The 27,154-nt window shown below is 42.3% G+C and overlaps 1 protein-coding gene and 1 long non-coding RNA gene across 2 annotated transcripts in view; one reads left to right on the forward strand and one right to left on the reverse strand.

The window, feature by feature from the left end:
• The window catches only part of LOC120994006 (thread biopolymer filament subunit alpha-like), a 41,065-nt gene extending 14,702 nt beyond the window's left edge, over window positions 1-26,363 (forward strand). Inside the window, exons 10-11 of the mRNA XM_040422467.1 lie at window positions 22,129-22,433; window positions 26,259-26,363. Coding sequence (XP_040278401.1) covers window positions 22,129-22,433; window positions 26,259-26,281 — 328 coding nt within the window. The 3' untranslated portion in view covers window positions 26,282-26,363. The remainder of the gene's footprint in view (window positions 1-22,128; window positions 22,434-26,258) is intronic.
• LOC120994180 lies at window positions 680-12,774 on the reverse strand. The gene is made up of 3 exons (XR_005777350.1): window positions 12,669-12,774; window positions 8,170-8,179; window positions 680-689 (listed from the first exon to the last, which is right to left on the reverse strand). It is a non-coding gene; the product is annotated as an uncharacterized LOC120994180 (long non-coding RNA).
• Window positions 26,364-27,154: the final 791 nt, after the last annotated feature.

Here is a 27,154-nt window from a genome sequence, read left to right on the forward strand (position 1 = left end):
CACCCATAACAGTGTCATCCACAGATCCCCCCATAACACTGTCATCCACAGATCCCCCCATAACACTGTCATCCACAGATCCCCCCATAACAGTGTCATCCACAGATCCCCCCATAACAGTGTCCTCCACAGAGGATTATGTTTATTTATATTAAGATTATGTGGTTATTGTCTTATATGACTTGTTTTTGCACTTTATTTCTATCTTTATATGGATCTAAGAGGTTGTGCATTTGTTTACAGCTATAGTTAATTGGTACATTAAACTGTGCATATTTATGGGTGATTACAACAGCAAGTATTTAGTAAAGACTCCACCAGTTGGGGGGGGGTCGCACTTGGACCTTGTCCCAGCCCTGCTATTGGGTCATATTTTTATTATCAATTATCTATATTTGTTTATATGTTTGTGGGTATACTTTTTAAATGCAATATTTAAAAGTGGCGTTTTTTAAGGGTATTTAAACTAGCTTCAGTGACATATATGTAATACCTACCCTTTATTATCTACAAGTTCAGTCATTTGAGTTGTAGTTTTAGAACAGCTGGAGGTTCCTGCTCCCAGTGTTAAACAATTATAGGATGTACCCAGAGGGCATTGTATAGTCGGCATCTCCACTTACTTTATTTTTTGCAGAATCGGGCTGCTTTCTCTTAGACACGTGGTTTTTCTATAGAAATCCTATTATCTGTGATTTCCATTGCTTCTGAGCCTGGCGTGTGATGTCAGGTCATACCGCACACTAGTCGTCAGCTGTTGTCTGTGCCTTTTACCAGAGGCGGCCCTTGTTAAAAGTGCAGGGGTATTAAATGGCGGTCTATAGCCTGCAGCAGTCTTTGCTCTGCGGTCTTTGCTGCGTTCATTCACAATCTGCCGCCTTCCCTGACCTGATATTCTGCCTCGCTGGGAACAGCTGTTTCCATGAACCCCGCTGATTGATAGCCGGTATTGCTGAGTAACGGAGTGTAGCAGACTGTAAATTAGAGAGCTGGCCCCAAACAGCCCAGGAACATGCGGTAGGAATAGGACGAATTAATCAGACCCTGGACAGATCAGGCAAGGTGACTATTCAGTAAATTTAGGACAGGAGAACCAGGCGAGATTCAATGCAGCTTGTATTACTCGACAGAGAGAAATGCAGTAAAATATCTGGGGATATGTCACGATTTAAGGCCCTGGATTTAAAGGGTTCACTCTAATCCTAATATTAGACATTGGCATGAGGAAAAAAGGAGGAGAGCATCATAGGCAGGACCATTAGTGAAAAACAATTGTCCCTAGGTGAGGGGCAGCTGAAGGCATCTGTGTTGGTCCCATGTTCATAAGTGAGCGCATTACTGAGAAAAACAATTATATGCAAATGAGCCTCTAGGAGCAACGGGGGTGTTACCTTTACACCTAGAGGCTCTGCTCTCTCTGCAACTGCTGCGCCCTCTGCACTTTGATTGACAGGGCCAGGCAGTTTAGACGTTATCACACCTGGCCCTGTCATTTAAAGTGAGGAGGGAGCAGCAGTTGCAAAGAGAGCAGAGCCTCTAGGTGTAATAGCAACGCCCCCGTTGCTCCTAGATGCTCACTTGCATATAATAAAACATCATTTTTCCCAGCGATGAGGCCACATATGAACATGGGACCAACACAGATGCCTTCAGCTGCCAAGTGCACATGTAACCGGTCAGTCAGTGCCATAGGTACAAAACTGCTGACAGCTGTCCTTTAAGTCATTGTGCTCAAGGAACAACAGTCTATAGGGTAGAATGTAGGAGTTGTACCCGCTGCTGCGCGCTCCCCTCCGGTCGGACTGGCCCACCAGAGTACCAGAGGATCCTCCAGTGGACCCAGGCTCTGAAGCCATAGTGGGCCCCAGAGTTCCAGGAGGAAAATCCCTTTTGGAGCTGCCTTTGGAGATAATCACATGCCACTAGGGCCTATTTCTTTGATTAAAAATCTGTTGGACTTTATTTATGAATGATATACGGCGTAGGCCCTGAGAATAATTTCCTCTGGTGGGCCTAAGGAACCCCAGTCCTACACTAAGGATAGGTCTGGAATTTGCAAGAATAAGAGTAGCAGGATAATATAGCGGCTAAGATCACAACTCCGGGAACAGTACAAAAATGCTTTACTGGTGCTTGAAACTACACATTTCAGGATCGTACCGATCCCTTCATCAGGTGAAATACACCATCAAAATACACACAAATGTCAGTTTAAAAAGACAATTTGGCAGTAAAAGACGGAGCTGCAATTTAATTTACCCTATCTCCATTTCATGTAATAGTTTTCAGTAGCTGTACCTGCTCCATCACTCCAGAGGGGCTTCCTTAGTCTCCCCCTACTGTGCAGCCCCGTCACTTACAGCCAACTTGTCTTTTTAAACTGAATCTTTGTGTATATGGTTATGGTGTATTGCACCGATAAAGGGATCAGCACGATCCTGAAACGCGTCGTTTCAAGCACCAATAAAGCATTTTTGTACTATTTCCAGATTTGTGATCCCAGCCGCCCTGCATGGTCCTACTGCTCTCCTTAGTGTTTGACATGAAAGGTTGGATAACCGCCAATTAGAGATCAAAATGGAGCTATTTTTTTGGGGGGGGGAGGCAAATATAAAGGAATCTGCGACTGAAGCTGGACTCCTAATCAGGCCCCATCAGCCAGGATGTCGTGGCCTGGGGGCAAGTAAAGTTCTACTGAAGTTCTACAGAAACGTCATACAACTCTATGGTGGAAATTGCCAACGTCTGCAGACTGTTAGTAGGCTGGTGGACACAGGCTACCCTACAGACAGCGGGGGAGGTTTATCAAACCTGGTGTAAATGAAAAACTAGCTTAGTTGCCCATAGCAACCAATCAGCTTCCACCTTTCATTTTTCAAAGGAGCAGTGAAAAATGAAAGCTGGAATCTGATTGGTTGCTATGGGCAACTAAGCCAGTTCTACTTTACACCAGTTTTTATAAATCTCCTTCAGTATCTTATGCATGACTAATAGAAGGGATAATATTATATAATTATTAATACTATTTCTCATTTTATTATGTTAGGGAAATACCTCAAAAATACTTCCAGAATTTTATTTCTAAATTTTCATTTTCCAAATTTTCATTTTTAAGTTACCTTCACATAATTTCCTTTCATTTAATAGAGAATTGTGTAACTAGAAAATTTCTAAATAACTTCATTTAAAAAAAAATCTGCCTGCATCCACCTGAAAAAAAGCTGTAAAGTCATGGTCACTAATTTGCAGTCCACTGTCTGTTGTTAGGCAAGATCCTTCCCTAGTAACAAAGACTCAGAACATGGCTCACAGGAAATGGAGGCATGTCACAGATAGCTGAGATCCTGAGCCTGATAAAACAACTGCTTCTACACTGCTCCGGAATATCACAGGAGCCTCCTGCCTTTCTGAAAGTGTGATCTCTCCCTCTTCCTGAAAACAAACATAGTGGGTAATAAAGGAATGGAAGTCATAGCAGTACAGTGCTGGCAGATTCCACAGAAGGGAGACGGCCCTGCTTCTGGGAGAAATGTATCTAGCTGTGCAGCTGAAAAAGGGAATAATATGACTGAAAAAGACATTAGGGAAGAAAAAAAAACACGTTATGATTGTACAAAGAAGCACAGCCATTATGCATTTTTTTAAAAACTCAGGAATGTTTTAAACCAGAGCTTCACATTACAAAAATAAACTTGTGATGTTAAATAATTATTTTTCTGACAAACGCGGTACCACACTATTTTTAATATACAAAAAAAAGTATGCTATACTTTTTACAATGTCTTCCTTGCCACATTGCAATGGAAGTAATGTGGGGTTTTCTAATTTTCAAATACACTATACCGGTAATTAATCCTATATTTATAGAGGGCTCACCTATTCCCAACCCTCAAATATTAGCCAGAGAAGAGGGCGTCTACTGATCTAGAGGACCCGGCTTGGCTATGCAATACACAGACAGTGTCCTATTTCTTTGTCACCTGTGGGGGCACTGCAGTAAATCTGAACACTTGCTGCTGACTGGGGGCTCTAGTAACAGAGAAACCCTAGGAATAAGACCACTAGAAGAAAACAGCTACAAATTATTTACAGTTTTGTGCAGGGGGTAGCAATTACTTAAAGGGAATGTGTCATAGAATAGTTTATTCTGCCAGTTAAAACCAGATAGTGACACATATACTTTTTTTCTAATCTGTTATTATTTTCTGATTTTAGATTTTTTTATTTCTACTTCTAAGCATGATTATGGGGGCGGCCATCTTGCCTGAGCTGTTCTTAACAGCATCTAGAGCTATGATTTACAGCAGCCACCATGGGCTATAACCACAGCAGATGGGAGGTGACCTCATTGACTTCTATGGGAGAGTTTTTTAGGCATGCTCTGTGACCTGTGCAGAGGTCAGGAGGGAGTAGATAAGCTGTGATATCACAACTGTCAATGGTGGATCCTGTCTTATCTATACAGAGGTGATATCTGTCATTGTAATCCTGTGAGTAAAGATATGAAGATGACTGCTGAAAAGAGAACTGTACAGGCCAAGAAGTGTCGCCTATTATTAGGCTTAGTGGCCAGTGCAAAAACTGCAGGATTTTATGTTTTTTTTTGGTTTAATATAGATATTGACATGGAAAATTAAAAATAAAATCACCAAATGCTGCAACCCACATAGTAGTCACCTTTTCGCTGGGGCGACCCTAGTGTATAGATGATCTATCATAAATGTTATAGCCATTCAGGGAATGACACAGCCGCCTGTCTTTATAACCTGGGATTTGGATACCAATAGAGCCAGGCTAAATCTGTTGTCGAAAAAAAAAAGGAATATTAAAAAATAGCCTGAACGGAGCATTTCTCCAAAGTCCTGATGCCGTCTAGAAGAATTCTGGACTAATCCATCTTAAATTATTTAGAAGAGCAATTTAGAGTAGAGAGGGACACGTCAGCCAAAAATAAGCAGAGATTGAGAGAACATGAAAAATATACCCGAGAGAAAAAAAAAGCCGGGTAATCAAAACGTGACTGATTACATTACGGCCTCCATAGTCTGTCATAGCATGTGACAAGTGCAACGTTCACCACGACCTAGGGCCTTATAAGATGTTTGGTGTAGGTGGTACCCAGGTGTAGGAAAGGCCGAGTGGTATAGGGTGGCCTACAATGTCCCTTAATGTTTGTCTTATTGTGCTCCTACCTGGATACGACTGGACCCCAGGCATTGGCTCCGAAGTAGACAAATAGGGGGTAGTTGAATTGAGAGATAAAGAATAGTGATGGACGAACATCTGCCGGGACGGTTCGCGAATGCAGGTAATATATCCTACATTATATGTACTCAGTTATCATTGTTATCTGTGGTGTTACATAGGACTGCAGGTAATATATCTTACATTATCTGTACTCAGAGAGTTATCACTGTGTTATCTTTGGTGTTACATAGGACTGCAGGTGACATCTACTGCATTATCTGTAAAAAGGGACATGTCCACAAGTTGGGGGGGGGGGGATACTTGGCTTGCCTCAGGTGCTGGCAACCCACACTAGGCCACTGGAACTCTGCCCTGGCTGAGAGTCACCCCCCATATAAGTTAGTTATATAACGTTAAGTTAACGCATAAAGTATGTTCCCTGCTGCTTGCTACCCCTCCTCATTTATACCCCTGCATAAAGTACCCTGATACCCATCAATTATATGATACCGTATAACTCAGGGGTATCATATAACTGTCCCACACAGAAGGCTTATCAATAAATTGCAGTCTTTGTGCTTGGACTCCCATATTGTTGAATGGATTAGGCAGTGGCTGAGGGACAGACAACAGAGGGTTGTAGTCAATGGAGTATATTCAGACCATGGTCTTGTTACCAGTGGGGTACCTCAGGGATCTGTTCTGGGACCCATATTGTTTAATATCTCTATCAGCGAAATTGCAGAAGGCCTCGATGGTAAGGTGTGTCTTTTTGCTGATGACACAAAGATTTGTAACAGGGTTGATGTTCCTGGAGGAATACACCAAATTGAAAAGGATTTAGGAAAACTAGAGGAATGGTCAAAAATATGGGAACTAAAAGGTAATGTTGATAAGTGCAAGATAATGTATCTGGGGGGTAAAAACCCAAGAGCAGAATATAAAATCAGTGATACAGTCCTAACCTCAGTATCTGAGGAAAGGGATTTAGGGGTCATTATTTCAGAAGACTTAAAGGTAGGCAGACAATGTCATAGAGCAGCAGGAAATGCTAGCAGAATGCTGGGGTGTATAGGGAGAGGCATTACTAGTAGAAAGAGGGAGGTGCTCATGCCGCTGTACAGAACACTGGTGAGACCTCATTTGGAGTATTGTGCTCAGTACTGGAGGCCATATCTCCAGAAGGATATTGATACTTTGGAGAGAGTTCAGAGAAGAGCTACTAAACTGGTACATGGATTGCAGGATAAAACTTACCAGGAAAGATTAAAGGACCTTAACATGTATAGCTTGGAAGAAAGACGAGACAGAGGGGATATGATAGAAACTGCTAAATACATAAAGGGAATCAACAAGGTAAAAGAGGAGAGAATATTTAAAAGAAGAAAAACTGCTACAAGAGGACATAGTTTTAAATTAGAGGGGCAAAGGTTTACAAGTAATATCAGGAAGTATTACTTTACTGAGAGAGTAGTGGGTGCATGGAATAGCCTTCCTGCAGAAGTGGTAGCTGCAAATACAGTGGAGGAGTTTAAGCATGCATGGGATAGGCATAAGGCCATCCTTCATATAAGATAGGGCCAGGGGCTATCCATAGTACTCAGTATATTGGGCAGACTAGATGGGCCAAATGGTTCTTATCTCCCGACACATTCGATGTTTCTATGTATCAGGGTAAATTACAGCGCGTAATATAACTGAGGAGGGCTATCGGGGACATTATACAGGGGGTAATATAACTGAGGGATTAGGGTAAATTATACAGGGGGTAAAACTAAGGGGTATCAGGGTACATTATTATACAGGGGCAATATAACTGAGGAGGGCTATCTCAGGGGACATGATAAAGCGGTAATATAACTTTTATAATATAAGTTATATTACCCCTGTATAATGTCCCTGATAGCCCTCCTCAGTTATATTACCCCTGTATAATAATGTACCCTGATACCCCTTAGTGTATTTGTGTATATATATATATGTGTGTGTGTGTATATGATAGATATATATATATACATACATACACACGCGCGCGCGGCGTGTGTTTGTGCTTTAGGGCAAACATCCTAATGCAATAGGCTGCAATATGATGATAACATGAGCTTAACCACTAAAGACAGTAGCGGGGTGCAAAGGTGGTAATGCCACTCTGGGCGTTACACAAGTGAACTGCTTGGAAGGTCAGACCACACTCAGGGGACAGTGCTTTAAACTGCAGCGACAGTCAGGTCTAGGCTGTCTATCCAGGCATGGGATTCAGTCAGTTCCCTCAGGTTCTCCAGATCCAGTTGTTAAAATTACAGCCGGATCGGAGAACCGCGTTACCGGCTTAATTCCAATCCGCTGCTCTGGCGGCCGCAGGAGAAGATGAGCGCTTCCATTCCATAGTTTAGCTCCTTAGGCTTTTTAAAAGTTGGGTGTGGGTAGTGCATATATGGTGTATTTGTGTGTATGTGTGTCGCATATATATGGTGTATGTATATGTAAACATGTGTCGTGACGCAGCGTGTCTGCAGTTGAGTAGGGAACCTGTTGTTAAAAATTTGAATCCCACCCCTGTGTCTATCTGTCTTTTTTGCTTTCTTTGCCACAAAATTATGCCATGAAACCAGAATGCAGAATGGCAGATGTTCCTCAAAGAGGTAAAAGCTCTTTTCATATACTGAGGGCAAAAGTGTCTGGTGACCATAAAAAACTGAAGGCAAAAACAACCTCAGAAATTGCATAATCGGTAAAGGCTGTGATTAAGACAATAGTACAGTAATGTAGTAGCACAGTAATTCTGCAGGTGGTATCCGTGCAAGCAATGTCTGTAGACCATCCACCTTACTGATGCTTATTTGCATCAGAACATGTTCGGCACTGATCCGGCTCCTCTTTTTCTCAGTGGTAATTTTCTTATTTAGAGTTTTTTCCTTGTACTGGAAACGACCTCTAGCACTAACTTCCTGGTGACCTGGTGGTGGGCTAATGCTTATACACAGCAGCCAATCTGAACAAAAAGAGCTGCAGCACAATGTAAGATAAGGGGACAGATTGGCACTCTGGGCCTATGACCAGGAACGTAGCTATAGGGGGTGCAGAGATAGCAGTCGCTACCGGGCCCAGGAACCTGAGAGTGCCCAAAGACCCTTGTGCGCCACATAAGAAGACACCAGCATTATAGAAAGTGCATGCTGGTCAAGTTACACCTCTGGCTGGAGGGAAGGGGAAGGGAATTTGGTATGGGGGGGGGGGGGTACCATTTAAATTTTTTGCCTCAGGCAGCACAAAGGCTAGGTGCTTCCCTGCCCCTGGCCACAAAGCATTGAGGGAAGGGGGGCCCAAGCTGAACTCTTGTAACAAGTATCCAGAGGATAGTTCATCATTATATATGTCTCGGAGTTAGGACACCCCTTTATTCAAGGGTGAACATTCATTAGGCAGGCCATACAGCTGCTATGGGTCCCTGCTTGGACTGATCTTCATTGCTGCTGGGTGGAAGAACATACACAGAACTCCTTGCTCCAGAACAGTGGTCTCCAGCTGTTGCAGAACTTCAACTCCCAGCATACCCTAACAGCCGCCCTATAGCATGCTTAGGTGGAGAGTTGTAGTTGTACAATGGTAAGAGAGCCAGAGGTCAGGGAGCAATGCTCCAGATGGAATACACCAGCCAACAAGAAAGTCAGGCATTGGCCCGAGGGTCATGGGCCCTTGGCACCATAATAATGGGCCCATTTTGATCTTTACTATGGGGCCTGCTCTCTTCTCTGTACACCACTCCACCTTACAAAGACTTCCCAAAAAATTGCTGCTCTGACCAGATTGCCTATTCTCAACATCTGGCCCCTTTTATACCCATACAGGGAAGCATCACCCGGTTCCCCTCTGCTGCATGGATTGCATTTCCTCTTTATTTTCTGCTGTGTTCCTCTAAACATCGGAGTGCTTCTGCATCAAACACGACCCTCGCTTTAATGTGTTTCTTCATTGCGCACTTGTTAATGGGTTGCTAAATATAACCGTGCTGTATTCCAGTAAAATATTACCCGTGAAGCAGAGCTTGGGGCGGCCCGATGCATCATGTGCTGACTGGTGTCTTCCTGGCACTACAGCCATTTCCACAGCAGAGGAATAAATATACTTAAGTCCCTGCAATGAAGTAATAGAAAATAACTCAGCTGGGGATGCATGACGGAAGGATGCCCGGGAAGATGCGGTGCCCTCCTTTAAGTGACACTTGAGCGGATGCTTGTGGCTCTCAGGGGTGACATTTGTACAGAGCTTGTACCGATCAGTAAATTGCTGGTAATATACTGCTGGCTGCCCTACATAGAGGCTATCTTCCATGTGTTTCAGTGTGTAAGTGATCCTCTGACCCGCATTTATATTTCGGTAATTAACCCCTTTTAACTACTAATTCTTAAAGAGCTGCTTTAGCTGTCCTTGCCCGGGACATAGGAGGTCCACAGGGGTCTGAGTGCAGAGATTCCCACCGATCACTCGAATGAGGAGAGATATCGTGCTCTCCCTCCTGCACGAGACAGGCTCAGTAGAATTCTTTATGTCTGTCTCGATTCTGATACAGAGATTCATATGCAAGTGCTTTTCTCTTTAGACATACAACAGCAGCAGGAAGAGAGACGGGAGACGGCATGTGCACACTGAGAGCGCCGTCTCCTCATACAGCTGATCAGCAGGGGTGCCGAGTGTCGGACCCCCACTATTCTGATATTGATGACCTATCCTGAGGATAGGTCATCAATATGAAAAAGCACGGACAACCCCTTTAATGTTGGAAGTCTATTGGTCTGGGTGCCTCTTTCGTACGAGTCATCGTAGGGACACACCCTGTTGCCTTGGGAATGATAAACCATAATTATCTATTTATTCTTACATTTGCAGGAGGAATAACAGAAGAAAGACAGACAGGGTTCTAAGAAAAAAATAATCTAAATGTGTTATTTTATAGAGAATGCAAGCTGACAGGTTCTCTTCAAAGGGGTTTTCCATGGCCTAGGATAAACTGTAAATGGTTGCCACCTCTGAGACCACCACCTCTCGAGATAATGAGCCATGTGCACCATTCCTTCCAGACTAGATATCTTTCATGTAACTTTAATAAGAGTGAAAGAAAATGGCAGCCCGTGTTATAAACCGGAGGTGGCAGCTACGTCTAAGCAGAGGCTAAACGATGAGGTGACAGCTCTCCACTAAAGTCCATTGTGAGTGAAATAGTTGAGGTTCAGTTCTTCATTCTGTAAGCCTCTCCTGATAGGTGGAGTTATGTCAAAATGGTCTATTCTCTTAAAAGGTATATTGATATGTCAAGAATGTCTGAGATACCTCTATTAGTAGGGGTTCAAAGCTGACCCATACACATTAGGTAGCTTTTACCTAAAGTCTGTCCCTCAGGCTAAGAGTGCATGGAGAGAGGAGACAAGGCTACTGCCAGACTTTCTGGCAGTGGCTTATCTTTTTGAGAAGTAAAGGATAAGGCATTTTGAAATCCAGCTGCCTGGTCCTTATCTCCCATGAAGGCACCTGGAGAGAGTCTGGAGGCCCACAGACACATTAGATGGTTGTCCAGACCCACTGAAACAGATTACTTCAGTCAACAGTTATCTAAGGTGTTTGCCCATCTAAGAAGGCAGAGTAAGGACCCCAACTACATATTCAGTGTCCCACTATCTGCTATATGTCGGCACTTTAATCTTTTGTTGCTAACTGTCTTATTTAATGTATTTAATGTATTGCTTATCCTAATACAGGCTGGCATTGTCATTACAACTATTCGCCCCTAGGTGGTGCTGGCGCCACATACTATATATAGCTTGGGGTTTGCTGACTTGGAAGAGTAGGAAGAGAGTAAGAGGAAGTGGAAGGAAGTAGTTCAAGTTGAGAGAGGAGAAGGAAGTTAAAGGGGTATTCCCATCTTAATGATCACTGTTAAATCTGTTAATGATTTAACAGTGATAATTTTTCTAAATATATTTAATTAACTAATTCCCACCCCTTAGAAGAAAATGAACATATACTTACCTGACTGTTGTCTTCCGTCTCCCCTGGTTACGGCCACCGCTCTTCTCTGGAATCGCGGTGGCCGCGCTTGCGCAGACTACTTATTCTCTTCTCCCAGCCGGCCGAGCGCAGTCCCGAAAGCGCACGCCGAGGCCGCGCATGCGCTATGGTGATTTCTTCCTGGCCAGTATAGTATACTTGCCAGGAAGAAGTCACCAGGGCGCATGCGAGTTGGCATCCGCGTTCAGTCCAGCGCGCGGCGCGGCCGGGAGAAGACTTCAATCAAGATGGAGACCGCCCCCTGCCAAAACCAGGAAGTGGACAGCGCACCGGGAGCAGGTAAGTATAAAACTGCGTGATGAGAATACCGCTTTTATGGATGAGGAGCAAAGTCCAAAATGTAGCTGCCTTTCTTTCCTCTGGGCCCTGATAAAGCCTGGAGAGGACAAACCAAGTGTTTACTGCAGCCCAGCACAAGACAATAAGTCTAAGTTTGGATATAAAGCAAGTCTAGTGAAGATTAGAGCTGAGTCTAGCCAAGGGACTTTACAAGCACCAGTGACCGGGAGGGACTTGGTACCTGGACACAACTGGATAATTAGTGTGCAGAATTGTCCTTTTCCACTAAATGCCTTCTGGGACATAGTGGACCTGAATATTTCAGGAGAGCATTCTGCATCAAATAATGTAGCAGAGAGTTTGCCTGCCACGTGGGAGAACGCCCTTTTTGGATTGCTCAATATGAAGTAAGGAAACCATTATATTTAGTACCTGAGTGCTAGAAAGTGGACTTAATGCAAATTTACCCATTCTTTGCCTGTAAAGTAACAGCATTAGAGAACTCCTCAACTGACAATTGCCAGACCTGTTATAAGGAATTCCAGTTAAACCAACATCTGGATTATTGCTTTTGCTGTATTGATGAACTATACCAACTGCCCTGAGACGATTGACTCAGTAAATGTTCGCTGCACATATATGTTAGTTTCATGGACCCCACTTTTTGTTATGCGAGGCGTTAAAAATGACCTTGTACTTTCAAAAACTATTGATATATCATAGTAAGATATGAAAAGTTGTGATCGGTGAGGATCCAAATGCTGAGACCCCCACAATCCCTAAAACGAAGAAACAGATGTGTTGCAGGCCTAGTAGGAGTCAGAGTGGAGGATGAGGGTGGTAGAAGCTCAGGCCGCAGCAATTTATCACAATGGCTATCCTCTCACTGATGCTTCCTAGGGATGGATCAATGATAGGAGGACACCTCCTTTCTTTCCACTGGGCACACCCTTATTCTGGGGATGCTACCTGATGTTAGCTAGGATTTCCATGATGTTAAGTGTCTGTAAGGGCGTGTGGAGTACAATGGCCGGCAAATGGGGTAGGAGTCAGAAAACCAGGCCAAAGATAGAAGAATAAACATCTCTCTTACATGCAAAATGGGAGTTGTAGTACATCCAAGATAGTTAATAGTGGACACGGTTCCAACTGTACACAGTGCAAATCTATCCCAGATAACTATGTATGGATTTAGGCAAGGATGGGAGTTATGGCCCTCTTTACTCTCTATCTTGCTAAAGTCTTTTTCAACAGAATCTATGGCGAGCAATAGTACATGTGCAATAATGGATGCAGTGTCCACTGCGGGATAAAAGACCTTGAAGGCATGTCTGACCAGGACATGTCCAAATGTAAAGGGTGTATTAACGGTGTCCCTCACAGCAGTAAAGTCTCCTCAGCTTTTGGTAGCAGGTTACCTTAATGCTCAGCCATGCAGATTCTAATTTCTCTAGTTCTCTCTTTTGTTTTCCTTCTTCTCTCTGTAGATCATGCAGAGATCGTTGAGTCTCTGAATCTTTCTGGGCCTAAGAAGCAGGAGCACATGGACTTTGCCTCCTCTCTCCGGCACTCCAGTCTAGACTCTCCTAACGTTAGGGGTGGGACCAGCCCACATCTAACCTCTTACAAGGGCTGAGCCAGGACTGTTAACCCTGGCTGTGCTATCCATACATAGCTATACTGGACATAATATGCAACATGATAATACATAACAATATAATATATAACAAACCATTTGCAGATACTGGGGTACTCTGGCGTACTGCAGAAGCACTCAGACAGAATGATCTCTCTCCTCGGATTCCAAGTAGGATCAATAGAAAGTCTATGAGCTGTCTCCAGTTTTTCTTCAGCAGCAAGAAGAGGCAGTGTTTCTATTTCCTCATTCCCAACACTCAGACCCCCACCAATCTAAATCTTTGATATTTCACTGTAACACATCAAAAGTTTTTTGAAAGTACAGATACATTTTAAGTTTTATCTGGTTCTTACAGAACAGGATAGCTATGTGCACCATTCCTTCCAAACTAGAAAGCTTCCAACTAACTTTGATAATCAGAGTGAAAGAAAAATGTCAGGAAAGGTTAAGAGTTCTTGAAATTCAGTGAAATTACTAGAAGAGGTCTTGGTAACCTTCTTCTTCTTCTTTTTGTGTGCGGTGTAACGGGTCTTTTATATCTAAAAAAAAATAAGCCAGACTTAATTAACTCTAATCTAAATGCAGTCTCTTTCACAAATATCAGACATTAGTTTCTGCTATTATTAATGTCCCCATCATGTAAAAATCATTATAAGCTGCTGAACTAATATTTTACTACAGTCTTTATGTAAAAAGTTCACCATACATAGAATTGTTAAGATTTGTGAAAAGGTCATGTCAGCTGTTGCTTGAAGCAAATGTCCTGCCTTTTGCTTGCATTTAAATAGGTCGAAAATGTCTTTGGTCTTTTTTTTGTATAGTGATTGGAGCTCTGTTTTTCTAATAGCTATTACATTTATCGGTTACATTTAGGTTGCCTTCCACCACCACTAGAAGGAGCTCACTGCATACTATTAATAAAATGAACTCAACAATGACACAGTGTGCAGAAAGCTCCTAAGCTCCCTCTAGTGATGGCTGCCGGCATCCAGAATTTGTTGTTTAATTTAATGGCAATGAAGGGAATGCTGAGCTATCTGTCTATCATAAAAATAGAGCACTGATCATACAGATATATTAGGAAATTAACCATCATAGACGGCTGGATCTAAAATTGACATGGTGTATAAAGTGAGCATTAATGTAAAGAAAGTATAAGAATTGTTTTTCGAGTTGATATAAACCTTAGGATTTTGGGCTCATGCACACATCTCTAACGTGACAGGTGTCAGAAGATCTAAGAGACTGGCTCCATGTGATGTGATCTGACAGCCTCTTTGGTTTCACTTGTTTTCAGTGTTGTTGGTGGTAATGACCAGGTGTAGCTTAGTGGTCATTCCCACTCCTCTATTTAGTCTGGCTTCACCCATCATGCTATCCGGTTGATAGCTTCAGTTTGGTAGTGGAAGTGCTGGTGTGTGGTCCTCTTCTGAGTTCCTGCTCTTCCATTTACTTGAGAAGTTAAGTGTTACTTCCCTTTTATATTTTGTTGTTTCCCCTCTGTCTTTTGATACTAGGCCTCAGGGAGACGCTGGTTCTTTCATATGAGAAGGGACAGGCTGTCTTAAGCCCAAACACTACTCCAGGGCAATTCAGGGTCTTAGGTTCCAGTGTATGAACCTTCCTACCCTCAAGGTCCGTTCATACGGATAGGAGTCAGGGCTAGGATTAGGGTTTCCTTAGGTTGTGTCCGTTTCCCTTTCCATAGCTTTGAGACCTAGTTCCCTTTCCCTTCCCTCCTGTTGTCGGTGTGGTGTTCCCTCTCACATCACTTCGTGACGCATATTGTTTTTTTGCGGACCTTATGCAGAACCATTTCAATGGGACCGCAAAAAAAACGAAGTTACTTTGTGTGCATTCTGTTTCTGTATGTCCACATGTCCATTCCGCATAAGAATAGAACATGTCCTATTATTGTCCGTATAACGGACAAGGATAGGACTGTTCTATTAGGGGCCAGATATTTTGTTCCACAAAATACGGAATGCACACGGACATCATCCGTATTTTTTGCGGATCCGTGTTTTGCAGACTGCAAAATACATGCGGTCTTGTGTGAAAACAGGATTCATCCATACTGCAAGCTCCCGAACCACTTAGGCTAGGTTCACACATTGCAAACACAATGAAACCAAAACTGCACAACGTGTGAATCCAACCTAGCCAAGTTCTGTTGACCTGATACCTTCAGCTGTATTAAAATTTTTAAGTATTGAATACCAAAAGTTGGCTTAGGTTTGGGGTACGCCATGACTTTTTGTAGAACTTTTGATTGATTTTAACTGTCGGGTGACACCCGCAGGTCACGAGATAGCATGCAAGTCAATTAACTGCTTTGGACTGTGGCTGCAGCTCAATAGTTAAAATCATTTAAAGTGCTACAAAAAGTCGAGGTGCAGCGCCAGCCCTAGGCTAGAACTACATCTCAATTTTTTGTAGTACTTTTAATTTAACTGAGCTGTTGAGCGACCGCTGTAGTCCAAATCAGTAAACTAACTTGTATTCAATACTGTGTCGATAGTTAACCCCTTGAGTGCCAGAGGATTTTTAGTTTTTGTTAATTCCCTGCCTTCCCAGGGTCATAACTTTTTTATTTTTCCATTCACATAGCCGTATGAGGACTTGTTTTTATGCGGGACAAGTTTTACTTTCTAATGGCCTTTTAATGTTGCAAACCATGTAGTGGGAAGCGGGAAAAAAATAATTAAAAAAAATATTCTGACCCTGATAACTTTTTTATAGTTATGTCTATGGAGCTGTGTAGGGCTGGCTTTTTTGCAGAGCCCTCTGTAGTTTTTATTGGTACCATTTTGGCACGTGTTTTTTTTATCAGTTTTTATAAAAAAAATTTGGGGAGGTGAAATGATTAAAAAAATGGCGAATTGTCCATTTTGATTTTTTCCATTACACAATTCACTGTATGGGATAAATATTTTAACATTTTAATAGTACAGACATTTTTCGGACGCGGTGATGTCTATGATGTTTATTTTTATTTTGGGAAAAGGGGATGATTAGAATTTTTATATTTTTTTAGCTTTCAAATTTTATAAGCCTTTCTAACTTTTTAAACCTTTTTTTGTCACCCTAAGTGACTATACCATGCAATTATTAGATTGCCATTTCTATTTAGTAATGGAATTTGATTCATTACTCAATATAGAATTCAGTATATTCCAGTGCAGTGCTGCCATCTACAGACGTGTACTGAAAAATACCTGTGATAGGCATCAGAGCCTCCAGCAGGCTCCAGCCTATCATCATCAGACAACAACTTTCCCGATCTGGATAAGGAGAAGCTCTTACTGAAGCAGGAACACATTGCTCCTACATTTTCACCAGGTCATATTTTTATTTTCTTACATTATTTTTGCACATGTGACTTTTTATTGTGGTAATAACTTCCATTTGTTTGTGTTTCTAATCATGGAGTAGTATTGGAATTTGCTATTTTTGTATGGTATCATGGACCTCTTGTTAAAATTCTTATCCTGAATTGTGCTGTGGGTGGAGACGTTTCTTGGATATTGATTGAGGGTCTCCAATTCCATATTTTTAATTGTTTTTAAATCATCCAATAAAGATTTATATATTTTTATATTTGGTGTGCTCAAATACCTTGGTCACACTTGACCAGGCATCTGAGCGATTAAATGTCTATGATCGTCATTATCGACGATCACAGACATTAGCCTCAGATGACTGCTGTATGAGACAGCAGAAACCTGACAGCTATGGCGAATGGGCAGCATATTTAAACTGCTGACTTCCACTGTACATACAGCTGCATTCATCTAAGGGTTAAAATCAATCAAAATTGCTACGTTGAGGTATAGCCCCAGCCTCAGTGTATCCAAATCTGTTATCATTTCACATTTGGATCAGTTCTACTTTTTCCTTGTTATCTATCAGGTGTATGTATCTAGGGCAGCAATAATGTGTGTTGCTTTTGAGCCACTTTTCAGAATACAAACATCTTCACTTTGTTTATGAGGTAGAGTGCCTAATTACCTTGAATTTCTGGGGTTGTGATAAATGAGGTTGTCGAAAATAACATCAGTTGCTTTATAGTTCAGAACAAACACATTCATTTGCTTAACATAAAACTCTGGTAGAAAGACAAATTGTCTCCAGTTGAACCCCCCTTCCCCCTCTTCCTAAGATAGAAAGAGAAGACGTAATTTTCACCTTTAAGGCTGGAGTTATATAGTCTTATTTGGCGTTTTTTGGTTCTTTTCTTTTATTGCTGCATTTTCAGTTTTTTTAGGCATAAAAACACCAGCTGTAGATGTTACATAGAAGTATATTTATATTATAGCCCGTTCTGGGTAGGACTTTTCTCCTTTATTTTTTTAAATTTTTATCCCTTAGACTTCTACTGGATTTTTTTGTCCTGCTTGGAATAAGACACAAAAACACAAGTGTCAATGTGTATTGTTTTGCATACTGCAGAGGAAGTGACATTACAGGGGGGCGAACACTTTCGCACAAGGTGGGAAAAAACACCATTAAAAATGTAGGTGCTCAAACACACTATTTGGCCAAAAACTGTAAAAACAGTACTAAAATGCATAAAGTCAGGTTATTTTTGATTTTTTTTTTATTTGAGTAAAAAAAAGTGCGCACCAAAAACTATGTATGGCAGCACCCTAAAGCCTTTCTCCAGAGCAATGGACCAGGGTTCTGGAGACTGAGGTACTGTATTAGTCAGCAGTTCTATAGATTAGTTGGTAACCATATTGGCCACCCCTATCCAAGTAGCACATTACAATCTTATATAGTTACATAGTTAATACGGTTAAAAAAAGACATACTGTAAGTCCATCAAGGCGAATCCCAGAAGGTAGTAAGACTCAGATTTCTACACGTTTTCATAAGTATTAATGTTGTTTACTTTTAAGAATTCATCTAAACCCTTTTTAAATCTGTCCACTGTTTCTGCTGTGACCACGTCTTGAGGAAGTCTATTCCACAGATTCATAGTTCTTACAGTAAAGAATCTTTGACGCTTCTGGAGACTGAACTTTTTCTTCTCCAGTTGGAGGGAGTGCCCCCTTGTCTTTTGCGGGTATTTTACATAGAACTGTTTTTCGCCGTATTTTTTGAATGGCCCATTTATATATTTGTATAGGTTAATCATGTCCCCCCTTAGACTTCTCTTCTCAAAAATAAATACATTTTATTATTTTAATCTTTCTCCATAACTAAGACCCTCCATGCCCCTCATCAGTTTAGTCGCTCTCCTCTGTACTTTTTCCAGCTGCAGAGCGTTCTTTCTATGGACTGGTGCCCAGAACTGAACTGCATATTCCAGATGAGGCCGCACCAACGCTTTGTAAAGTGGTAATATTACATCCCTGCCCCACGAGTCCATGCCTCGTTTAATGCATGACAATATCCTGGTGGCCTTAGAAACAGCAGATGATACATTGTATGCTGTTAATTTAATTTAATCTACCATCTACAAGGACACCAAAATCATTCTCTATAAGTGACTCTCCCAGTGTTACATCACCTAGGACATATGAAGCACAAAGATTATTACTACCAGATGAACTTTACATTTATCCACATTGAACTTCATTTGCCAAGTTGATGCCCAATCACTCAGAGTGTTCAAGTCAGCTTGTAGTTTATGGACATCTTCCTTAGACTGTACAGTACTACATAACTTAGTGTCATCTGCAAAAATAGAAATGGTGCTATTAATCCCGTCCTCGATATCATTAATAAATAAATTTAATAATAGAGGACCCATCACTGAACCTTGGGGTACACCACTTATAACCTGGGACCATTCTGAATAGAAACCATTGACCACAACTCTTTGGACACGGTCCTTCAGCTAGTTTTCAATATGATTACAAACTATACTTTCTAGGCCTATAGACCCTTCTTTACCTATTAAATGTCTATGAGGGACAGTGTCAAAAGCCTTTGCAAAATCCAGAAACACTTCATCCACAACCGCCCCTCTGTCCAAGATACTACTCACCTCCTCATGAAAACAAATCAGGTTAGTCTGACAACTTCTGTCCTTGTTGGTTATCAATTATAATATTATTTACAGTCACATACTACTTTATATAGTCCCTTAAGAGTCCTTCAAACATTTTTCCCACAACAAAAGTTAAACTAACTGGTCTATAATTACCTGGGGAGGACCTAGATCCTTTTTTGAATATGGGCACCATGTTTGCCTTGCTCCAATGACTTGGCACTGTACCAGTACCTAGAGAATCTTTAAGAATTATAAATGGGGGCACAGCAATGACTTAACTGAGCTCTTTAAGAACTCTTGGGTGTAATCCATCTGGACCCGGAGCCTTGTTCACATTTACGTTATTTAACTTAGCTTGGACTATATCTACAGTTAGCCAATTGAGTACCGGTATATTACTGGATGTACCAACAGCCTCAGCAACACAGATATCAGCTCCTTTCTCTTCTTTTGTATATACAGAGCTAAAAAAAAAACATTTAGTAACTCTGCCTTTTCCTTATTTTCAATGACTAAACCCCCTTTACCATTATTTAGGGGGCCCTTCCTGCTCAGACCTTGTTTTTTTTAGCATTTATATATTTTAAGATTTTTTGGGGATTTGTTTTGCTCTCTTTTATCACCTGCTGTTCGTTTTGTATTTTTGCAAATTTTATCACCTTTTTACAGATTTTAAGCCCTTTGTAAACATCAAAGGCTACAGCTGACCCCTCAGATTTGTTTTTTTTAATGCCCTTTTTGTCATTTACTGCCCTTTTTACAGTAGCTGTAAGCCATGGGGGTTTAATATTAGCCGTTTACACTTGTCACTTAAAGGAATACATTTTTAGTGCAATTACTCAATGTGGATTTAAAGCATTTATTCTCAGGATTATCATGTGACAGTAGCTGTTCCCAGTCTATGCCCTGAAATGCTGCCCTCAACCCAGGGAAATTAGCCTTTTTAAAATTCAGTGGTTTTGCTCTGCCGGACAGAGTTTGCTCCTTATAGTTCAGGGGGAATATAACTATATTGTGGTCACTATTACCTAGTGTTTCTCGAACAGTAACATTTCCAACAAGCTCTGCATCATTAGAAATTACCAGATCCATTAGAGCATTGCCTCTAGTGGGAGCTTCTACAAACTTGCCCATAAAGTTGTCCTGCAGCAAGTTGAGGAATTTTCTTCCCTTTGCTGTTAAGGCAGAACCATGACCCCTGTCAATGTCTGGGAAGTTAAAATCTCCCATTATGACCACTGTACCAGCCTGTGCAGCCCGCTCTATTTGGTTATACAGTTGAGCTTCTATCTCCTCTGTGATGTTAGGGGGTATATAAATTACACCAAGTATTATTTTCTCAGTGTTTATATCCCTTTGAACTTCCACCCATAAGATTTCAACATCCTCACCAATTGCCTCTTTCACACTTGTCTTCAGATCACTCCTCACATACAGGCACACGCCACCACCTTTTCTATTGACCCCGTCTTTCCTCAATATTAACAGCCCAGTCATCCAAAGAGTCCAACCATGTCTCAGCCACACCAACTACATCTATGTGTTCTTCTAGTACCATAGCCTCCAGCTCCCCCATTTTGCTAGCTAGACTTTTGTAATTTGTGAAAATACATTTTCAATTACTATTACCTGTAAAGTGAATATCCAGGATTTTGGGGTTATCTTGGTTGATGTTTGTATGTAACAGGTTCTTGTTACCAGCGGCTCTATTTTTCATCGTTTTACAGTTCTGCCGAGTCTTCTCCCTACTTTCCTCACTAACCCCAGCCCCCACTAAGGCTACTTTCACACTTGCGTTCGGGGTTCCGCTTGTGAGCTCCGTTTGAAGGCTCTCACAAGCGGCCCCGAACGCATCCGTCCAGCCCCAATGCATTCTGAGTGGATGCGGATCCGCTCAGAATGCCTCAGTCTGGCTCCGCTTGGCCTCCGTTCCGCTCAGCAGGCGGACACCCGAATGCAGCTTGCAGCGTTTTTGTGTCTGCCTGGCCGTGCGGAGCCAAACGGATCTGTCCAGACTTACAATGTAAGTCAATGGGGACGGATCCGTTTAAAGTTGCCACAATATGGTGCAATTTCAAACGGATCCGTCCCCCATTGACTTTCAATGTAAAGTCTGGACGGATCCGTCTGAATAACTTTCACACTTAGAATTTTTTCTGAACTATAATGCAGTTCTGAACGGATCCAAACGTCTGCATTATAGGAGCGGATCTGTCTGTGTGGACACCAGACGGATCCGCTCTGAACGCAAGTGTAAATGTAGCCTAAATCCCCACTGTCCCCTCCTATATCCCACTCTTTATCTACACTATATACACCCTTATTAGTATGACCCCCCCCACCCTCCCCCAGATCCTAGTTTAAAAGCTCCTCCAGCCATCTAACCATTTTTCCCCCATAGCAGTTGCACCCTCCCCATTAAGGTGTAGCCCATCCCTACTGTAACCGAGAAGTCGGCCCAGTTCTCCATGAACCCAAACCCTTCCTTCCTGCACCAGCTTCTGAGCCACTTATTTAACTCCCTAAGCTCCCGTTGCCTCTCTGGTGACGCTCATGGCACTGGCATTATTTCTGAAAACACTACCTTGGAGGTCATGAACTTGAGCTTCTCTCCTAGTTCTCTAAAATCATTTTTCAGGACCTTCTATCTCCCCCTGACTTTGTCATTGGTGCCATTGTGTACCATGACCGCTGGGTCTTCCCCAGCCCCACCCAGTTTCCATAAAAATACCACTGGATTTTCCTTATTTAATAATCCTGGCTAAGCATTCACATTATGCCAAGTTTGAGGCTGGAGAGGGTGGAACAGGATCCTCTCTTTGCTGTTCTTTAAACCATTGTGTCTCAGGCCCTGCACATAACACAATGAGTTAGCTGATTATTATTATTTTAATACTCATGTTTATATTCTACTGATTTTTGGATGTTGTATTTAATGCTCTGTTTCTCTGTCTTGCAGACTTAGCTCTGGAAGTGGCATCACTGTTCAGATGTCCAAATCTTCTACCGGAGGAGCTGCATCCATAGGAGGTGGTGGAGCTGGTCTTGGTGGAGGCCTTGGTGGTGGCCTTGGAGGAGGACTAGGATATGGTCTCGGAGGAGGTCTTGGACTTGGTGGTGGCCTTGGTGGTGGCCTTGGTGGTGGCTTAGGGCTTGGCCTTGGTTCCGGACTTGGCAGTGGCATCGGCATAAGCCTTGGTGGTGGAGGATTTGGATCTAGCCTTGGAGGAGGATTACAGTTTGGAAGTCTGAATTCCAGCTCAAGTAAGTCAACCAATAGAGTGTATATCTAGTCATTTTAAAGTGTTCTTAAATGTACCGTATTATACAGGGGATTGTACCAATCATCTTCAAGTGTTGCCCAGTACATCACATAACATAATCTCATACATTGCAGTTCGGGCCACTGGTTTAGACAGAGATTTTTGAGGATTATGGCCATTTACTCCCTTCCCAAGCATGTGGTACCTAATAAAAGAATATTCGCCTGTTCCCCACTGCTCCGATCTGGTGCCCTGGCCTGTTGACTTCTGGACAGCGTAAGGAGGGGGTCACTGCTGCAGCCTCAAAGACACATGACTGCTGTGGCCAATTGTTGGCTGTGCTGGCACATGTGACCTTGTCCTTACCCTGTCCAGAAGTAAACAGGCCAGGGACCCGAAGATTAATGAACAGCACAAGAGCACCAAACCGGAGCAGCAGGGAACAGGAAAATACAGTTAGGTCCATATATATTTGGACACTGACACAAATTTTGTTTTTATTATCTGTTTACTAAAACATATTCAAGTTATAGTTATATAATGGACATGGACATAAAGTCCAGACTTTTAGCTTTCATTTGAGGGTATACACATTAAAATTGGATGAAGGGTTTAGAAGTTTGAGCAAAGGCTGTTTCCTGGGCAGGTGTGGGCAAGTCCTTCATTATTTCATTCTCAATTAAGCACATAAAAGGCCTGGAGTTGATTTGAGGTGTGGTGCTTGCATTTCGAAGATTTTGCTGAAAAGTAAACATGCGGTCAAAAGAGCTCTCCATGCAGGTGAAACAAGCCATCCTTTATCTGCGAAAAAAATAAAAAAAATAAGAAAAATTGCTACACTATTAGACCTGGACGCCCACGGAAGACAACAGTGGTGGATGATGGCAGAATAATTACCATGGGGAAGAGCAACCACTTCACAACAGCCAACCAAGTGAACAACACTCTCCAGCATATAGGCGTATCAATATCCAAATCTACCATAAAGAGAAGACTGCATGAATGTAAATACAGAGGGTTCACTGCACGGTGCAAACAACTCATAAGCCTCAAGAATAAGAAGGCTAGATTGGACTTTGATAAAAAAAAACATCTTAAAAAACCTGCACACTTCTGGAAGAACATTCTTTGGACAGATGAAACCAAGATCAACCTCTACCAGAATGATGGAAAGAAAGAAGTATGGCGAAGGCATGGTACAGCTCATGATCCAAAGCATACCACATCATCTGTAAAACATGGCGGAGGCAGTGTGATGGCTTGGGCATGCATGGCTGCCAGTGGCACTGGGTCCCTAGTGTTTATTGATGATGGGACACAGGACAGAAGCAGCCGGATGAATTCTGGGGTTTTCAGAGACATACTGTGTGCTTAAATCAAACCAAATGCAACCAAACTGATTGGTCAGCGTTTCATAATACAGATGGACAATAAAGCCAAAGCAACCCAGGAGTTTATTAAAGCAAAGAAGTGGAATATTCTTGAACCCAATAAAGCATTTCACTTGTTAAAGACTAAACTTCAGACAGAACAGTTGCAGAAACGTCTGCTGCAAATCTGTCAAATGTGAATTCTCCATTGGTTTTATATGAGGTTTCTGCCTTGGGAGCAAAACATCTTTTACCTACTCACTGCCGTTGGAAGCCTTTATTACAGGTATCAGCGATCTCCAGCACGCCAGCTGTCCAGAAACTACAACTCCCAGAATGTTTCATTCACTTCTGTGGGAGTTAGGCCTCATGCACACGACCGTTGTTGGGTTCCGTGTCCGTTGTTCCGTTTTCCGTGATTTTCTGCAGACCCATTGACTTTCAATGGGTCCGTTGAAAACTCGGAAAATGCACCGTTTGTCATCCGTGTTTCCAGTCCGTCAAAAAAATAGGACCTGTCCTATTTTTTTCACGGACAACGGTTCGCGGACCCATTCAAGTCAATGGGTCCGTGAAAAAACACGGAGGCACACAAGATTGTCATCCGCGTCCGTGATCCGTGTCCGTTTTTTTCCTATCATTTTCAAGGCAAACTTGATTTAGATTTTTTTTTTCACTTTTCATGTCTGGTGATCATCCAAAAATCAAGGAAGACACACAGAAAAAAAAACAGAAACCGATCACGGAACAACGGAACCCCATTTTGCGAACCGTGAAAAAATACTGTTGTGTGCATGAGGCCTTAGAAGAACAGCCGAGCATGTTTGCATGCTGGGCAGGGGCGTAACTATAGGGGGTGCAGAGGTAGCAGTCACTACCGGGCCCAGGAGCCTGAGGGGACCCAAAGACCCTTGTGTCGCATAAGAAGACACAGTATAATAGAAAGTGCATGCTGGAGGACTGGAGGAAAGGGGTTGGGTCAAGAATTAGGTGGGGGGGGGGTTACATTTTTGCCTTAGGCTACTTTCATACTAACGTTTTTACTGGATCTAGCAGGGTTCAGTAAAAACGCTTCCGTTACTGATAATACAACCATCTGCATCCGTTATGAACGGATCCGGTTGTATTATCTTTAACATACCCAAGACAGGTCCGTCATGAACTCCATTGAAAGTCAATGGGGACGGATCCGTTTTCTATTGTGGCAGATTGTGGCAGACTTGCATTGGGGTCATGCCGGATCCGTCTTGCTCCGCATCCCAGGACGGAAAGCAAACTACGACATGTTGTGGTTTGCTCTCCGGTATGGGAACGCAACTAAACAGAACGGAATGCATTTTGGAGCACTCCGTTCTGTTCAGTTCAGTTTTGTTCCCATTGACAATGAATGGGGACAAAACTAAAGCTTTTTTTTTTTCCGGTATTGAGCCCCTATGACGGATCTCAATACCAGAAAACTAAAACACTAGTGTGAAAGTAGCCTTAGGCAGCACAAAGGTTATGTGCTTCCCTGGCCAGAAAGCATTGATGGAAAGGGGGCCCAAGCTGAACTCTTGCACCAGGGCCCATGAGCTTTTAGCTACGCCCTTGATGCTGGGAGTTGTAGTTTCACAGCAGCCGAAGTGCCGAAGTTTGCTGATCTCTGCTTTATTGGGTCCTGATCATGTCTAACTGACAGAGATGCAGGTCTCATTCTAAGGCTACATGCACACGACCGTTCCGTTTTTTACGGTCCGCAAACCGCCCTTCCGCAAAAAACTGAAGCCGCCCATGTGCCTTCCGCAATTTGCGGAACGGGCGGCCCATTGTAGAAATGCCTATTCTTGTCCGCAAAACGGACAAGAATAGGACATGCTATATTTTTTTTGGCGGGGCCTCCGAACGGAGCAACGGATGCGGAGTGCTGTCCGCATCTTTTGCGGCCCCATTGAAGTGAATGAGTCCACACCCAAGCCGCAAAACTGCGGCATCCGATGCGGACCCGAAAAACGGTCGTGTGCATGAGGCCTAAGAAGGAGCTCTGATACGTTGTAACGAACAATGCACCTGTGTCAAATGGACGTGATTAGAACAGCTTTCAGCCTCTGGAGCCAAAAAAGAATTTGTCCATTCACTGACAGCAAGCAGACATCTTGAAAATAGCGAGGAATTGAATCGCAAAGTACATTACAAAGTTGCAGAACATTTAAATAACCTAAAACCAGAAACCTCCTTTAGGCCTCGAGCACACGACCGTATATATTTTGCAGGCTGCAAATTGCGGATCTGCAAAATATGGATACCATCCGTGTTGCGTCCGCATTAAAGTCAATGGGTCCGGCACACGGACCACATCCATAATTTCTTATGTCCACAATTTGCTGACCGTAAAATGGATACGGCCTAAATAGGTGGACGATGATGTAAGGATGTATTATTTCTGGATCTGACTGGTGATTGTCCGTCTTATATTCCAGTATCCTCTTCCACTGCTTATTGAAGTTCACGAACCTGATATTAAAGAACAACATCTGTTCCGAATTTCTGAGAATCCCCATTGAACAGCCGCTCAGTGATAACAGACGGATTTTTCTCAATGGAAAAAAGTTACCGCATATCTGCACTTAATGGGCTTCCGAAGAAGTCGACATTGCTTCAAGATTCTCTGCCATTTTCTTACATGGGACTGTTTTGTCAGTTCGTATTGTACCTATTGTATTATTCTTCTTCTGTGTCAGTTTATGGTGATTTTAGGCTTTACATTTTCCATTTCTTTCCTGTTCCTTTTCCATAAAAAAAATATTATAAAATATACATGTAACCTTGCCACGTAAATCTCTAATGACTGAGCTGCAGGAAGTTTAGCCTAATCTGGGAATTATCACTGTGCCGAACTGACAAGGGCATGTCTCCTCCACGCTGCGTGTAAGGCTGAACATGTGCGGTATGTGTCATAACGGAGATTGACATGCTGCCACGACTTCCAGGCACCAGAGCGTGTTTGAGTCTCCTGCAGAGTCCTTGTATCCAGAGAACATTTAGCAAGTGTACCAGCTAAAAATGTTTTAAAAAATGTCAAGAAATAAAAGCATTTCTTAAGCCTTTACATGTGGAGGAGTCCGTGTTTTAGGAGTTTCTTTACTCAATCGGAACTGACAGTCCTTGATTTTTTTTTACTGCAAAAAAAAAAATAACCCATCCACAGTGGCAGATGCACATCCATAAAGCTAACATGCAGACTGCAAACAAAATACGTATGGCAGCCCACTGTTATACATGGAAACCAAAAAACTAGGGATTGTTTTGGATATAAGTGGTACTATTCTTACTATACATGAAAAATGGAAGCTCTTTGCTCACATTTTTGATCAAA

This window comes from Bufo bufo, chromosome 3 (genome assembly GCF_905171765.1).
Source record: "Bufo bufo chromosome 3, aBufBuf1.1, whole genome shotgun sequence".
Classification (NCBI taxonomy): Eukaryota; Metazoa; Chordata; class Amphibia; order Anura; family Bufonidae; genus Bufo; species Bufo bufo.